At 29.9% G+C, this 18,762-nt stretch overlaps 1 protein-coding gene across 1 annotated transcript; it reads left to right on the top strand.

Moving 5' to 3' along the window:
* The first annotated feature begins 8,590 nt into the window (after window positions 1-8,590).
* Window positions 8,591-10,342, top strand: LOC117927740 (lysM domain receptor-like kinase 3). The gene has a single exon (XM_034847399.1). The coding sequence runs from the start codon at window positions 8,650-8,652 to the stop codon at window positions 10,000-10,002; it is 1,353 nt and encodes a 450-aa protein (XP_034703290.1). The 5' UTR covers window positions 8,591-8,649; the 3' UTR covers window positions 10,003-10,342.
* The last annotated feature ends 8,420 nt before the right edge of the window (window positions 10,343-18,762 follow it).

Here is an 18,762-nt window from a genome sequence, read left to right as displayed (position 1 = left end):
TACCATGTCTTAGTACAATTGGGGTATTTATGTATCTTACAAATTATACAAGAGCAAATATTATATTTTTCATTAGTTTTCTAGCAAGTTATGGTTTTATTATGACTAGAAGACATTGGAATAATATCAAACATGTATTATGTTATCTTTGTAAAACAACTCATGTAAGTTTATTTTGTTCAAGAACTTTAGAATCGCAATTACTTGGATATATAAATGCAAGTTATTGTCCAGACTCTCATAAAACTTGATCTCAAACAAGATATGAATTTACTTGTAAAAATATTGTTATATCATAAGGATTTGTAAAACAAACAATGGTTGGTACTTCTTTTCATCACTCATAAATGTTTAAGATTTATGCATAAGTTGTGAATGCATATGACTAAGACATTTGGTCTAGCAAATTCAAAAGTCATGTGTATTATCCTAAATTTAATAGCAATACAATAATATTACATGAAGATAATGTTGCATATATTAAAAAGAATAAATCAAACACATCTCGCCTAAAATTTTCATACATGTGAACTTAAAAAGAGTAACATTGGTGTCGTTCAACAAGTGCATTCAAATGATAATCTAGTGGGCATATTCACAAAGGTTTTGTCAATTATAACATCCAAGATGTTAATACAATACATTGGAATACACCGTTTCAAAGATTTTTTCATGGCAAATTAATGTAATTAAAAGTTATGCACGTTTGGTACCTCCACCTGTCACTTTTGAATAGTGTGAAGGGCACCTCCACGATCCGTAAGGTTTCTTTCATTTCATCGACAGCCTGAAGGTGTGTGATGCATCTCGTAATGCACTAGGGCATTTCATACAAAACCCATTGTTGTTTGGAGGTTCATATGATACAGACAGGTGAGGTGTATTACGTTGTATTCATGGGTAGGAAGCTAGGCATATGCATGTGGCCCTATGTGACAATGTCAGCGATGAGTAGTTCGATACACAGGCCCATATTTACAAGTCCTAAGAATCTACGGCGAAGGCAAGTAGGGCATGGGTGTTGTATGAACTATGAAGCATGGTGAAAAGAGATGGAGACACCTCTAATGCAACTGATGAGGATCTATTGACTAAGCCCACCAGTCCAATTCAACTCCGGGACCTCCAGATTAATGTGACTTAGAAATCGAAGGGTCCGTCTGGAAGCGGTTTTCATAATAGATTTAAAAAAAAGCCCTGTGTGAAAGATCTTTTTTTCTCTTCTTCTTTGGACGTTTGTAGGTCTTCCAGTAACGTGAGCCATTCCAGGGTTTTCTAGGCTTTTAGCCCTTTAGGTTACCTAACCATTAAAGTTGTAGTGGATGCATAATTTTCCCTAGCTAAAGAACAAAATGTGGAAATGACTGTCGTACAATTATTGACACGAGAATCCCTTCTGCAACAATTAGAATGCCCGTGTCTGGTCTTATCCAGACGAGACGTGGAGTCTCGAACCATATTTTACGCGTTCACCCCAATTATTAAGAGTGAAGTGGTGTGAATGCTCGTGTCTGGTCTTATCCAGACGAGACGTGGAGTCCTGAACCGTATTTTACCCGTTCACTCCAATTATTAAGAGTGAAGCGGTTTGATTAGGATTCACGTGCCCTACGGAGTTTTGACCCAAAATATTATATTAAAAATAAAAATTCTATCAAGTAAACTTGATTTTTAAAATAATTTTCAATCTAACGGGTCTTTATCACTCATATTATAAAACCATGATAGATGACTATCGTTTTATTTTTCTAAAAATATTATAAATGATAGTTATCAATCATGATTTTAACTTTAAGTTTAAAGCTTTACGATTTTCAATCATTTTAAAAATGGTCAAAGCATAATTACTATGATTTTAATTTTAATTATATATATATATATATAAAATTATATTGTTTTATTTGAAATATTTAACTTTAATTTTTTAAATAAAAATATTATTTTATTTTGATTTTAAATAAACTTATCTTATTATTTAAAAAATAATAATAATATATAAAATTAAATTATTGATATTTTTAAATTTGATTAAAACAATTGGCATTATATTTAATATAAATATAATTAGTTAATTATAATTAAAAATAAATAAATTATACTTATTTAGAACAAATAAATTATGAAATTCTATTTAGAAAAATATATATATAAATTATTATATTAATTTATAATTTGTTATATATTATATGTAAGTGGTATATATATATATATATATAAGTTTTATTTAAGTTTAAAATTGATCATATTTTCATTTAAATATATAAATAAATTATTATACAAGATACGATATTATGAATGAAAATATGATAATATTTTCATAAATTATTATTCTATGAACACAATGTGATATTATATACCGGTTACATATAATATATAAAAAAAAATATTAATTAATATAATAACTTATATTACTTTTTTTTTTTTCTAAATAGGCTTTCATAATTTATTTGTTTTAAATAAATATAATTTATTATATTTTATTTATATTTAAATATAATTAACTAATTATATTTATATTAAATATAATATGTATTGTTTTAATAAAATTAAAAAATATATCTTATGTCAAATTAAAAATATAAATTATTTAATTTCATATATTATTATTTTTTAAATAATGAGGAAAGTTTATTTAAAAACAAACTAATATAATACTTTTATTTAAAAAATTAAAGTTAAATATTTTAAATGAAACAACATAATTTTATATATATAAAAAAATTAAAGTTAAAATTATAATTGATGACTATAACTTTGACCATTTTTTAAAGAATTCAAGACTGTAGTCACCAACCATAACTTTAACTTAAAGTTAAAGTCGTGGTTGGTGAAGTTTCTAACCGTTTAAGAAAAACAAAACTATAGTCATCAATTACGGTTTTATGACATGACAGCTTATATGGTACAGACGCACTAAATTGGGCATTATTTTAGAAACAAGTTTATTTTATGAAATTTTTTTTTCAATGTACTATTTTGGGTCAAAATTCTCCATCATGAACCCAAAATGTTGGCTACTAAGACAAATAAAAATATATGTAGATGACATTGAAAATGAATTTTCGAGTTACTAAACCTAGAAATATATATTTAGAAAACGTATTTCCCCAAAAGGTGGGTAGGTATGGATATATTAGGTACCTTATAATGGTGGAGTTAGAAATTGGTGTAACATGAGGCAAATATGAAAAATTATGAATCAATTTGATAGTAATTGTAAGAAACGTTTCTAATTTTTTTAATATTTAAATTTTTTTATCTTTTAAACATTAAAAATGATAGAAAAGTTTCTTAAAATTATTTTCAAATAGACTCTAAGAATAAATATGAAAGATTTTATCATATACTCTCATCATCGAAGGATTATTAGGAATAATGAAAATTATTATGAGTAAGAACTCATTCTTTGCAACCTCGTTCTTAAACATAGATTTTATCATATATTTTTAATAATCAAGATACAAAATTTGATATTTATAAAATCGATATCTTAATTTTTAGAATTTCATGAGGCTGTCCCTCACATAATATTTCTGTTGTCCTCAACCAAGGGAAAAGTAAAAATTATGCTCATGCTTAATGGGCTTTAAACCTACAGTTTCAATACACTTTCTATCATCCAAATAAAGGCTTGAATAATGTTTGGGTTGTGAGAAGTAAAAGAGACAAAAGAAATGGAGAACATGAAAGTCTTAAGTTGCTAAATAATTTTTCTTTCCATTTTTTTTTAAGAAAACAAGAGGAAGAAAATAGCAAAAAAAAAAAAAAGTGAACAGATGAAAATAAATTTTAAATTAATAAATTAATTCTACATATTTATTCAAATTCATTTTAGTTTTTGTATACAAATTTAAAAATTTTAAAATATATAAAATTATAATTATATATTATTTTCTTTTATATAAAGTGTCTGATTTAGCATAAAAATATCGAATGTAGTATGTCTAGCATTTTTTTTGCATCATACTAGTTAGCCCATACTACCCGATTGTTTTGGCAAGCGTCTACGTTTTACATAAATACAATGAGGTCTAGTAGTTTTAACTTAAGAAACAAATAATAGGGCTCAAAACAGGCAATTTTTGTTTGTATGCATGAACTAGGAGAAGATTTATGTTTTTCTCAAATCTCTTGCATTGTATATAACTTGAATGCATTAGTAATTGTATGGAAGACCCAAGTCATCAGTTCTTTACAAATAGATGATTTGTTCACAATCAGTTCAGGCTTAGACAATCCATTAGAAGTTGAAGCACATTATTTCCTAATTTGATGGATGACTGGTCTTGGTCATTATGATGAGTTTCCCATAATGCATACATTAGTACGTATTGTTACATATTAGATAGAACCTATAATGAGTCATAATATAAAGTTATCAAGTAGTCATAATTTCACCAAAATGTTTCATTATATCGTTCCTCAATCTTGAGAGAATTCCAAGCTTGTGGTTTTGATCTATAGATGAGATCCTAAAGTAATTATATATTTCTTATGGATTAGGTCACTATTAATAGAAGTTGATAATGATAAATATTCTTAATAGAGACACTATGATATCTCATAGAATTGAGATAAAGTGCTCTCTTTGGTAATCCTAAGAAGGTGTTTTCATGTAAATTATAGTCATAGTAGTTCCTTAAGTGAAACTTGATATAAGTTCTTTGTGAGATTAAATATGTTAGTTGATCACACAAAATGAGGATCTATAACTAAAGGATAGTAAATATAGTATTGAAAGATTGATAGTTTTTTCCCATTTAGACTACGATCACCAGTTCATGGGAAGATTAAACATAATGAATAGCAAGTCATTGACCCAAACACTTTGTATCTTGTTATTATTTACATAGGGTACTATAGTACAGTTGATTATTTAAAGTGAGTTATTGAATCAACTTCAAAATTGGATTCCGAGAAAGCCAATATTGTCTTATGAGTCTCAATGGTCCATGTTCAAGCTCATATACCTTGTTAGCATAGTTTATGAGAATTGGATCGACTTTTGATTCATTAATGTGCACAAGGACGTTTTGGTAATTATGCAATGTTGTATAGGAATTAGTGAACGACATCTCTAGATTGAGCTAATTGATTAATTAGATAACCATATGGGATTAATTAACCAATTATGACCCAATTTGGGTTTAGATTAAATGATCGAAGCCCACATGAGTTCAAGTCACTTAAACCTAGTTAGGAACTCTATAAATACCCTTTAGGAATTAAGGTTTCCATCACTTTTGTCTTTCACCATCTAAAGTGAAGGGAGAGTCTTATCTTCCACTCTCCTAAACTACCCACCATTTGTGTGCTAAGGAACGAAGTTAAGTCATTGAGTGAAAGATCATGGGTTTACGAGACTTCTAAGGACATTAATTTGATTCTTCAACATATAAAATTTAAAGTTTAGGAACATTCAAACCTAAAAGTATGAGCACTTTCCTTTTTTATTTATTTAATTTTGTATGATATATATGCTTTATGTGAGTATTCTATTGTTATGTTCCTGTTTATTATTACCATTGTCACCTTCGCTCTTTGTTATCCACTTGTTTACCAATTAATTGTCATGGTTACCTCAATTTGATTAGTAGAAACCTTTATTTAGGACTTAAAGAGGTGTTACCTCATGACACTTTTCCAATACATAACTTAACTCTTGGACTTACACTCGATTTTTAAAGATGTGATTTTCCAAATAAAAAGTTACTCTTAGGTTTTATTTTTTATTCTAATTTCCATTATAAAAAAAGTGACAATTCTATATTTTTTTTTCAAAAATCAAATTTTTACTTAAAAAGCTAATATCGCCATTGAGTGGGGATGCATGTAGAAAAATACAAGTTCACAATTATCTATGACTTGCATTAGGCACATTATGGAAGACCAATTAATATGGTTTCAAAAATTCTAAAGGAGGTACCTCATTCTTCATCTACCCAATGATGGACACACTATCCACTTGTATACGGACAATTGCAATATCACAAGTAATTAACCACATCTTTTACAACATTTTATTAACACTTTGGCTACTTAATTCTCTATTAAAGATCTTGGGTTTGGAGTTGATGTTGTTCCAACAGATGTAGGTATTTCCCTTTCCCTGCATAAATACATTTAGGCTATGTTTGGTTCCCAGAAAATTTGAAGGAAAATGCAAGGGAAAGAAAATACAAAAAAAAAAGTAGAAGGAAAAAAAAATGTAAAAAAATAAAAAAAAATAGATTAAAAATTGATAAATTATTTTTTTTGTTATTTCAAACTTATTTTATTTATTTTAATTGATTAATATAAAGATTAAATAATTTAAAAATACATAAGTTTTTAATTAGTTTTAATCATATTTGATTTTTTTTTTAATATTTTTCATAGGACAACCAAATATAAAAATATCATTTTTCTTTACGTTTTTTTCTTTCCTTAGTATTTTACAGGAACCAAACATAACCATAGGATTTACTTCACAAAATCAATATGCAAGGCACAAAGGAGTCTTTACCCATTGTCCATATGTACCTAACTTCGCCTTGGTGATGACTCTAAACCAATCGATATCACTAGATTTCGCCAAGTTATTGGTGGCCTCTATTATTTCTTTGACTTGTCAAGATATTTCCTCCACAGTCATCAAGTTGTCTTAGTTCATGTAGTCAAAATTTCTCCACTTCAAAATCTTGACTTTGGGCATTCATTCTCGTACTAAAATTTCAAATTTTCTCACCCTTTTGGGACCCCTCCTATTTCCCTATTACTTTCTTACCATCAAAGGCTAATTCCAATTTCCCAAACTCACATATTTATAAAGCTTTAGTAAAAGTTTCCCTTTTACCTTACAAATTCTTCTTGTGCAATGAAGAGTACAAGTCCAAATTCACAGGCAATCCCTGTGTAAAGAAAATTCGTATGATGGCATTATCATATCTTTCCACTTGAATGAGGAATGGAGTTGAATCTTTTTGCATAGTTGCGAATATATGTTCAAGCAATACCATTTTGTTAAAAGAAATGAGACGCCGGATTCAGAAAAGAGGAGGCAACTGCTCTTTGTTGTCACAAGTCACATGATGGTCAAAAACTTGACTCAAAATTTCCGAGCCACCCTTAAGTCAAAAGTTTGTATCGAGTTCTGAGATTTTTTTTTATCCATTGAATTTTTGTACAAATGATGAGGTTAAAAAGAGTCTAATAAAAAAAAAATTTTTAAATTAAAAATTCTAGTGGGGTTTAATAATTAAAGGTGGCATGCCCTAATAAGAGCATGATATAAGAAGCTGAAATCCCAGGGGTTGGTGAGTATTTGTAGAGAGGGGGAGGGACATGGTCATGTTGTACCCCAATCAATATGGATCAAAGGAATGTCAATTCTCATTCCCATGAGACAAGGGCGAATAATAGGGAGAATTATGTTTTAGGGGTAGATGGACCCCCAAATTAACAAAAGGTCCATATAACTCTTCAAATTGAGTTGAAGGATATGAAATAGTAACAGACAAAATACACATATAAAATATTTTATAAAATTAAGTTAAATAATTTTTTTTAATAATTTTTTTTTCAAAATACTAAATTAAATAAAAGTGGTTCTCAAAAATATTAAATTAAAATTTTTTTTCAAAAATATTAAATTAAATAATTTTTTTTCAAAATATTAAATTAAATAATTTTATTTTAAAAAATATTAAATTAAATAAAAGTATTTTTTAAAAATATTAAATTACATAAATGTATTTTTAAAAAATATTAAATTAAATCAAAAATATTTTAAAAAATATTATATTAAATTAAATCAAAGTATTTTTCAAAAATATTAATTTTTTTCTCAAAATCAACAAAGGGCATTTTTAAAAATACTAAAAGATAATATCCTTCAACTCAATTTTCATATTTTTATTGAGTCTTGGGCTCAATTTGAAGAGTTACACGAACCTTTTGTTAATTTGAGGTCCATCTACCCTTAAAACATAATTCTCCCAATATAATAATCCAAAGCAGACTTGACCTGGATTTCCTAGAGTCGCGCTAAGAATTAATCTTTTATTTGATAATCATACTCCTCGCCCTCTTTCCCCTGCGCTTGTTCATCCAAAGCTTTAAAAACTGCTGTGTCATTGGCGGCGCAGCCACGATCCACACCGCCGCCAATCGCAATGCTTAATGCCACGACCACGCCTGGTTCGGATGAGTAGCAACTCAGCATCCCAATAATGGAAAGACATTAAAAAACAACTTAATCTTTTAAGTATAAAAAAATAAGGTCTTAATAAGAAAAATTATCAACAAGTATTAAAATAAACATGAACAAGGATGATAAAATTTCCATGAATTATAAATTGTATTAAGAGTTTTTTTATTCATTTGACCAGAATCATCTATCTCAAAAATAGAGAGCACAATTTATATGGGCCATGGTGTTCGATGTACTGTTGGGGGTAAATTCGGGCGTTCAAAATTTCAAACCATAAACGTCAGAATGAGTGACGAGACACGAATGGCACTGCCACGTGTCCACCAAAGGGAACGAGCGGTCCTAGGAATTGATACTTGAAGGGCATGCCCCGGAGGCGTGAGATAACGACTCCACTCCATACCTCCAAAACCGTCCTCTGTTTTTTTTAATTTGTCTTTCTCTCTGCACCCTTTTCTATGAAACGCGTCCTTCTCTGGCGCGATTCGGTACCACCCCGGCAACATCTCCAGGTTGAATCCTCGGAGTTTGAGGGGGTTGTAGTGCCTCCCAATCCCATGTGCAAATCCAAAAGGAGCATCAACGCAGCGGAGCCCAGTGTCAACCACGGCCGATCAAACACGCCCAGAAGCTCCCGAGCCACCAGGACGTCCAGGTCGTCTTCTTCTGCGACGGATCGCAGCAATTTTAATCTTCCCACCAATTACAACACTAGTGGGACTTCCAGGTCATCTGAGTCGACTCCCGCTTCGCTTTCTTGCATCAGAGAGTCCTTGCCGGAGAACCCCCACGTCTACGACATCTCCGAAATCTGCTCCGCCACCGGCAATTTTCTTGCCAAGAAGTTCTCCTCCTCCTCTTCCGCTTGGCGCTGCTCTGTCCGCGGCAAAGACGTGGTCATCTTCCAACGAAAGCTCCGCCGCCCCATCGAGACTGCGGAAATTCGCAAACTGCTGTCGGTGATTTGCAAAAGCCACCATGGGAGCTTGATCAAGCTCCTCGGGGCTTCGATTTCTGGAAACCACATTTACCTCGTTTACGATTACGTTGATGGCGCTAGCCTCGCGGATTGTCTCAGAAACCCTAGAAACCCTAATTTCACAGTTCTGTCGAATTGGGTCTCGAGAATGCAGATCGCGGCGGACTTGGCTCATGGGCTCGACTACGTCCACCACTGCACTGGATTGGATGCGAGTTTTGTGCACAATCGTATCAGGAGTTCCAGCATTCTCGTGATTAACGACTCGTTGAATGCCAAGATATGCCATTTCGGCACCGCACAACTCTGCGGCGAAATCGCGGAAGGTACCGGAAAAAATTCAGGGTCCTCCCAATTGAAAAGATCGGGCAGTGCGGTGATGAAGATCGAGGGGACGAGAGGGTACATGGCACCGGAATTTCAGTTGACAGGATTGGCGACGCGGAAATCGGATGTGTATGCGTTTGGGGTGGTGATTTTGGAGATCTTATCTGGAGCAGAGGCGTTGAAGTACATTGCGGACGATGAGAGTGGTACATATAAGAGAGTGAGCGTGATTGAAACAGCTAGAGAGGCCATTGAAGCTGAAGGTGGCGGCGGCGGTGGTGGGGTGAGGAGGTGGGTGGACAGCAGGCTCAAGGACTCGTATCCGGTGGAGGTGGCGGAGAAGATGGTGCGTTTGGGTCTGGAGTGCGTGGAGGGGGATCCGGGTAAGAGGCCCAATATGAGTGAAGTAGCGGCTCGAATTTCTAAGCTGTATTTAGAGTCCAAGAATTGGGCCGATCGAATAGGGATGCCTACCGATTTCTCTGTCTCAATGGCACCTCGATGAATCCCTCCATAGAGTTATGATTTATAGTAAAATTAGAGCAAGAGCCAGTTGATTTACAGACACAAACACGCAGCATTCTTACAGATGACATCTAACATCAAGGTAGCAATTGATTACAGTTCAACTTAGGTTTTGTTTTCAGTTAAAGTTCGAAAGTTCACAGAAGTGGAGATGACACCCTTGTACAGCACTACGCCATCTCTACCGGGAATCTAATCATTCAGGTTTTCTTTTCTACTGTTTTGAGTCGTGAGAACTTTGATGTAATGTGAGGAAATTTTTTTATACTGTACATTTTTTGTCATATATTTTAAACACGGATATTTCTTTCAAATTTCAACCATCCCCACTTGCTTATGCTGAGATACTGGGATTCTCCAAACTGATCAGCCGACGTCTGATGTCGATAAAGACCTGCACTGCCGGGGGTGTTGCCTCTCATTCTCGTAAGCCTTTTGACTACTACCCGAACTTATCGTAACCCACACGAGAACATCACATGCGCAACACTACCCAAGATGCCAGAGCAACTCGGTCAATTAGTCCCCATTAGCTTTCTTTGGTGAATGATGAAGAAGCCCTCTTCTGTGACCCAATTTTGATCTTATACCTAACGAGTACGGATTCAAAAGGCTCATGATTCAAGCTATAAACACAGAAAGTATCTTATTTTATTTTTTTCCATGAAGTTGATGCGGTTGTATTTATCACTATAGCTGTTAAGCCCCCTCTTGTGAATGCATACAAGCGCAAAAGCAAAAAGGAAAAGTAAACTCGACTCCAACACCGACATAGAATCCTCAAAAATCAACCTGATCAGCATCAAGGTTTGTTTTTTTACTTAATTCTAAATAGAAACTTAATACCTAACTGTAGTAAATATTAAATTATTTGTTTTTATAATATTTTATTTTTATTGAGTATTAAAAAGTAAAGAAAAATCAATATATTATTTTTTTTATTTAGAAAAAATTATATATTTTGATTTTTCTATTTAGTAAAATATTTGTAATAAGTCGTGAAAAAGTATAAAAACAAATGAAAAATAATCATCATCTTAATCTACCAAATTTTAAATACAAACAGTAATGTCACCCTACAAATTGTGCAGAAGCATTAAGTTGTGACCAATTCCAACTTTTGTAAACAGGTCAAATTCAAGACAAGGGAGTATTTTAGCGGTTTAGTATTTTATGAGAAGGATATTGAGGAGATCTCCCTTGGCGTGCAAAACCATCTTTAAAACATGCTAATTTGACCACAACCTGCGTTCCTACACAAGACCAAGCAGATAAAATGCCCCACCCTTTAAATTAGTAAGAGAAGTTTAATTTTGATTGTTTGAACAGCTATTCCAAATAGTATAATTGGCAAGCATGATCCATTAAAACCAACTATGATTGAAATACATTTCCTTTTTCCTTTTTTTTTTTTTTTTCTTTTGTATGAAACTAAGACCAAGAATCTAGCTCCATCCATATTCAAACTTTGGGATGAAATGGGACAAAGGGGCAATGATATCAAAAATAATAGAAAGTGGAGAATGAGGATGGATGGTGAGTGATATGATGTGTAGGCTGTTTGATACCTTGAATTCAGTCACTGATTCATATATTAGAGTCGCTTCTTAATAATTTGTTTTAAAATTCTATACAACCATTTGAAATGATTTTGAACTAATATTTAGCAGGTGTCTCTTTCCAAAAATTAATTTTTTATGTATCACTTTAGTGAAAGTACTTTGAATACTTAAATAAAAAATAATAATAAAAAAATTAAACATTAATTGACTATGTTTTCGAAAATATTTACAAAAATCAGTTTTTAAGAGTATTGCTTTGATTTTTAGCAATAAAATTTTGTTTCAAACCTAATTTTAAATATAACAACTTATTTTGTTGAAATGAATTTTATTATTATATATATATATATATATATATATATATATATATATATATATTAAAAATAAAAAAATAAAATTTAAATTAAAGTCGTCCTCATTAGGCATGAATAGCAAGTTGTATTGCTACAAATATATTATTTTTTTTAAAAAAAAAATCTAAATTTATTATTATTATGATATCAAAACCATCCTCAATGACTATGATTTAGATCTTCAAGCTAAAATCACAATCACTTTAATGAATGCTTGAAGATCTAGAGGGAGAAATTTTTTTAAAAGAAGTACAAACTTCCATGATCTTATATCTTAAAAAACAGAAGAAAAAAAAAACACCAATTTGATGAATACTTTGAAGATCTAGATAGAGATTTTTCTTTTTTTTCTTTTTTTTTTAAAAAGAACATTACTTTTATGGCAAACCCTGTGATCTTATATCTTAAAAACAGAAAGCACAACTTAAAAGAATAGTGTGTTGCTTGTAGTTTCCAATCTTCATCTATGGTGTGCCTTTGCACTGCTGGTTTATATGCTCAATTGGGCTACGTTGTTTGATGTCTTGTCTGGTCAACTAAACTCATCATTGACTTTTCCATTTTGTGCCTTTATTCTAATAACCTCATTCCTCATCATTTTAGTCTCCTTCATACCTTCGCCATTAGTATTTCCTAGTCTTCGTCTTTGTTATGGATGTGTAGTTCGGTTCCATTTGCATACACCAACTTTGGGAGATGAACTTACCATAGAATTGGGTTTGAGGGAGGTTGTTCTTAGCTCAAGATATCGTAAAATCAATTTTGATAATTTCAAAAACAATGGATTATAACTTGACGTCATGTTTTAGTTTAATTCAGAATGATAGAAATTGAAAGATATTATTTTCAAATGCTCAAAATTCAAGTCAAAATTAATGAAAACTTATGACCTTTTTAAAATATTAAATATAAAACGATTTTCATTTTGTATGAAAATGTTGTCCTGATTAGCCAAGTTTTGATATTATTGTTTAAAACTACAAAACTATACAAGACAATCACCCAACATAGGCGATCCACCAATCCCATGGGTGGTAGGTGCAATTGTAAGTGGCAATAAGTTGAGGTACCAATTAATCAATTGGTTGACTAGTTTAACAATTAGTCAATTGATTGAACAATCAATTAATCGATGAGTCACAAATAATCACATGTAACCATAACAACTTTTCTGGTCATGTCTTGATGGATCGACGTGAAAACTTATTTTTAACCACTAATTTGTACAAGGATGACCAATTTAAAATTCATGGACTTCATTTATCAGTTTTTCGATAGTTGAATGTCAATTTTATTGATCACAAAAAAGTTTTAAATCTTTTTTAATACATTTAGTCCCGAACTTGCAAATCACTTTACTTACTTTTGAATCTAATTACCATTCTTTCTTATTTTCAATTTTAAGCTAGGTCTACTCCATAAAAAATACTCATTGTATTTTATTTGAGATAGGGTTTTTAAAGCATTTGGGACAACACTTGAAGGGTTGTAAAGGTTAATTTATACCTCAAATCCAAGTCTACTACACTTTGAAGAGCTTTGGTGAAAGAAGCTCTTATACTAGTGGAAACACATCAAACTTATGAAGATGTTAAAAAAAAAAAAAAAAGAATATAGCGAACCAAACATGCCACATGATTTTTCTTTTTTCCATTTTTTTCCTCCTCTTTATTACCTTCAAGTCAAACTACCTTTAACCTTTTTTGTATTATTATTATGCTATCTACACTTGTTTCATGAAACTTTTTTAATTTCATTTTTTTAACTCTTTCATCTTCTCATATTTATTAATTTTAATTACTTATGGTCATTTTAAACATAAAACAATAATATAACAAATAATTAATGAAAATAAATTTAATATAAATGTAAATATATAATAAACAAATTTAGATGTTTACAATATAAAATTTTATATATTTATCTTAAATAAAATGTTTATTTATTTGATTAATCTTATCACATATAGATTAAATAAATATGCCTTATCATATAAAAAAATTAAATTTTAATTTGAAAATTAGAGTCGATAATCATAATTTTAGTTTTTTACTTATGGCTTGAACTTTACCATGATTCTAACTTGTTTGTTTGGCTAAAATATTTAATTTTTTATTTCTATAAAATAAAAACTTGACTATAGTTTTAATCCTTTGTTTAGTTAAAATTTTTAATTTTCTATTTATAAAATATAAAATATAAAATATTTTTCATAAAAAAAATTGTATTTAATAATTTGTATTAATTTTTTCTTAATTTTATTAGAAATTAAAATTTTTGCAAATTGAAGTTGCACACCTTTCAAGTTCATAGGAAAAGAGAAATAATGCACCCTCCTAAAACACTAAATTGGTGCACTTTATTTACACACCTAATAACATCTTTATTGCACACCTCAGTAGTTGCACATCACTCAAATTGTGCATTCTTATTCATTCAAATTGATGCGTATCTTTCCCATCATATATCTTTTTCACTTGTAATATTATAGATTGTAGACTTGGAATCTATCCACCATAATTGGTGAAATCCACCACTATTTATTTAATAATAAAAATATGTTGTGTACTTTCCTTTTTCCCTAGCTAAACTTTTTTAGTATTCCAAAGAGTTACAAATGAATCACTGTCCTTAGTCCATATATCTCATTCCCTTTCTTGTGCTTTCCTTAGTGTAAACCTTAATTTTCATATGAACATCCTTTTAGCCTTTGAGAATCCATTTACCTATCCCAATGGAATGTGGTAAGTTCTCGAATATTACATGAATCTTGGTGTTCATAATAGTGCTAAAGGCAACTTATCCAATGGACTTGCCCTTATTTCCAAATAATCCTTAAAACCTTAAATCATATAGCATAACAATAGTCATGTGTTACTATTGCAATACATTACAAGTACAAGACATTTGGTCTTTTGGTCCTTCTAATGTTGGCTTTGATATACCATTATTTCTTCTTACTAGGTTAGTTCATAATAAATAACTAGTTCTACCTAAATTAGCTTCTTTGCAACTAATACTATATCCAAGCCATATTTCAATCTATGATTAGGCATAGCTCAAAAATGATAGTAGAGGTGATGAGGTTAAAGACATGAAACTAGTAAAAAATAAAATAATTTTATATAAAGTTCTTTTTAAATTTAATTAGATATATACTTAGGGAGAGAATGAAACAACGTCCGATTTGTTCAAAAAACAAAAATCTTAAATATATCCTTTTAACTCATTTATCTTCATTCCTAACTCCTCATATCAGTGATAGACATTTAAAAAACTTGTCACATCATCAATTTTACATATATTATCTTATCTCAGGTTATTGAATCAGACAATCAAACATAGCGTATTGATGATTGAATTGTAGAATTAAAATAAAATAAAATAAAATAATCGTAATCAAATCTTATTTTAGCTGTCATTTATCAATTACACATTTCAACCATAGAACAGTTCAACCAAGCTCCTAAGAAGATGTCTATTTTAGACAACTAGACCATAGGAGATAATAATTTTTTTGTCTGAGTCTTTTTATGTCCCATGGAGCATTAGATCACAACAGTATTTCTTGTATGGACATATACCAAAAGTGATTGCTATTTATAAAATATTAATTATTTTTAATATCTAATTATTATTTTTATTTATGAAGTAAAATAATAAAAATAATGATAAAAGGGAAGTGCACGCTTAGGATGCTGACATCACCTTATTAATTAAACAAAAATATGTTTTTATATTCCCATTTAAAAATATTTGAAAAATGAAATATCATTTTTTTCATATTTAAAATCATATCAGTATCTTTCACTTACCTTTCTTCTGAATGGATGTTTGAAATTACTTAAAATATATGCTGACGGTTCCGTGGAAGGTAGGATTTGTAGGTTGATTTTCCAAATTTGGGAGTCAAAATAACGGTTTCTGTCCTCTACAATAAAAAAAAAATAGAAAAACACATTGAACAGTTAAAAAAATATTTTTTATTTGTTATTTTATATTCTTAAAAAAAAGAAAAAAAATATTTTGAATTGTTTTCAATTATTTTTATTTGTTTTTTAAGTTTATTTTAAAAAATAATTATACATCCGGTAAAATTATTGAAAATAAAACATTCAATATAAAAAATTATTTTAAAACACATTTAAAAATATTAAAAACACGTTAAAAGTGCTTCAAATTTGGAAACAAACTTTTATTCTATAAAATTTTTTACAATAATTTTCAAAAAATTTTAAAACTATTTTCAAATACAGTGAATTTGTTAACAATTTATTAAATAATTTAGAACTGAAAAGCTAAGGTAATTATTATTAAAATCTTATGAATTAAAACTTATTTAAAATGATTATTTCTTTTTTACACTTAATTACATTTTAATAAAAAAAATTATTAGATTAATGAATTTTAAATTATCTATTAATTAATAAAAATAGATATAAATTATTTTAATGTCTAATTATTATTTATTATGAAGTAAAATAATAAAAATAATTATAAAAGTTTGACCCACATAAAGAGATAAAACGTATACACGACGTTATTTATTTTCCTCATGCTTACAACACAATGAACATATTAGCCCATCATGCTTGAAATTTTTTATTTTATTTTATTTTATTTAAAGTATTAAAATATTATTTTAAAAGAATATTATAAAAATTATTAGTTTGTAATGCATGGAGAATTATGCCAGAGATGTTATTAAATATCAAGAATTCTACTATAAAAATTATTAAATATTGAGAATTGTGAAACCCGTATGGTTATTTCTAAAAGTTAAAAAAAAAAAAAAAAAAATAGAAGAATGATTTTTTTTTTCTCTTTCAACCTCAATGCCCTCAATTATAAATCACACCCTGCCTATGAACCCACAACTCCATCACTCACTTCACACAGCAAGCAAGTTTTGGCAACCACTGGGCCACCGTCTTCCCTAGCCCCAACTTTCACACCCACCATCACACCGTCGAAAACCACCCCCCTTAGGAACCCAATCTTTGCTAGAATCTGAATCGCCAACTCTTTTGATGTCCCCCATCTCCACAAGCTTGTCGATTCTGAGTCAACTAGAGTCAGATTCATTCAATTTAATGGAAGTTAGACGAACTTCCTCCCTTCTTTGTGCCTTTTAGAGAATTCGTCCAACGGTAGCAAGACTGGGTGAACTCATTTCCTACACAAAAGGTCTCCGAACGGATGGTCCGGACACACCCCTCCAAAGCTTAAGTTAGATAAGAATAGCTCAAGTTGCTTAGTGAGAGATAAGATAAGCGTATGTGTGCGCGTACCCTGTTTGTGCTTTTTGGAGGGTTTATTTAGTGCTTATGATAATGCCACTGAAGTGTTGACTAGACACTTTGACTTTCTTCTATAATGATGATTATCTGTAGGTGACTAGGCAATCATCACAGTTTTGGGCAGTTGGCAAAGTGTCATCAGTTGTTGTATCATGATCTTGGACTGTGAAGTCATTTGTCCCCTCAACCTGTTGATGGTTTAGGGTTATGTGTAACAATTAATTGACATGGACTTGAGAGCTAGAAAAGGTCTCATCGGTCGTTCACATGTCAAGTATGAATTATCATGCATGTTTAGGGGGTCCGACTTCCTCTTTAAATTCTTATCTTTATACAATAACATTTTTTTTAGATTACCATATATAAAAATATATTCATGTCTAATTAATAAAATTTTGATGCATGAAACAAGTTCATGGATCAAGGTATCAATTTCCATTGTAAATCTATATTAGAAGTTTAGGTACATAGCCTACAATAGATGCAACAAAATCACTAATGCTAAGTTTGAACAATCATTTACTTGCATCTATGAGAAACATCATGAGGTTATTGCTATACCGAGGTTATAAGTCTAACGCATGTTTATATTTATCAAACAACACAACTAGCATTGTTGTAAATTACTTAACAAAGTTGCAATTACATATTCAATATTTAAATATCTTTTTTAATTTCCAATTATATATTATTAACATAGGTGATGTATTGAAGCTAACCTCTTCAACAACTTTGGATTATTGACTGCAACTTTATTTGGAAAAAATGAAGAGAGGGTTTTATCATGTTCTATAAAAGACTTAATGGAACATACTTTTGAAGTAATACTTATTCTATTTGTATTTTTTGCTTCTTATTATAAATTTAGATAAAATATTCATTACTAATTTATATTATTTAATATATTTTATGATATCTAACCTTAAAATAAATAATCAAATTTTATAAATTACACACTTATATAATATATTTTTAAGCAATATTGCACATTTATTTCATGTTACTTATTAAGTTTAAAGTATAAAATCGTATATTTTTATCTTTTGTGTGACAGTATGGAATTGAAAATCTTTTGTGTGACAGTATGGAATTGAAAATAACAATACTACTTTTGTTACATTATCTAATGAGCAAATCCTTTTTATCCATCTAAGAAGCTCCAAATCTCAATTTCATCAAAACATGATACACAAGTTCAATATCATTCATTTTCATAAAAATATGAAAATAGTTACTACTCAACTTACAAATATAGGTAACTAATTTGTTGAGTCTCTCCCCACATAATAATAAAAGAAAAAAAATCATATCCAACAATTTTGCCAATATATAAATATAGTCAATGTTATGAATGCATCATTTACCTTTTACACACTTATCTCTTTCGTAGGCCAGAAGTGGTGAACGAAAAGCATAAGCTTTACACGAAGTTCTCGTCTGGTTATCTCCTTAGTAGACATGAAAACTCAATCATGAAATGCCACAATAGGGTTTTTTTCCTACTAACATGACTACCCAACCTACT

Source organism: Vitis riparia, chromosome 13 (assembly GCF_004353265.1).
Source record: "Vitis riparia cultivar Riparia Gloire de Montpellier isolate 1030 chromosome 13, EGFV_Vit.rip_1.0, whole genome shotgun sequence".
In the NCBI taxonomy this organism is placed as follows: domain Eukaryota; kingdom Viridiplantae; phylum Streptophyta; class Magnoliopsida; order Vitales; family Vitaceae; genus Vitis; species Vitis riparia.
Note: the sequence above shows the minus strand (reverse complement) of the source record. Positions and strands in the feature narration are given on the sequence as shown.

Excerpts from the sequence above, each read along its gene's own strand:
- LOC117927740 (XM_034847399.1), top strand. The coding sequence starts at position 8,650 with ATGAAACGCGTCCTTCTCTGGCGCGATTCGGTACCACCCCGGCAACAT.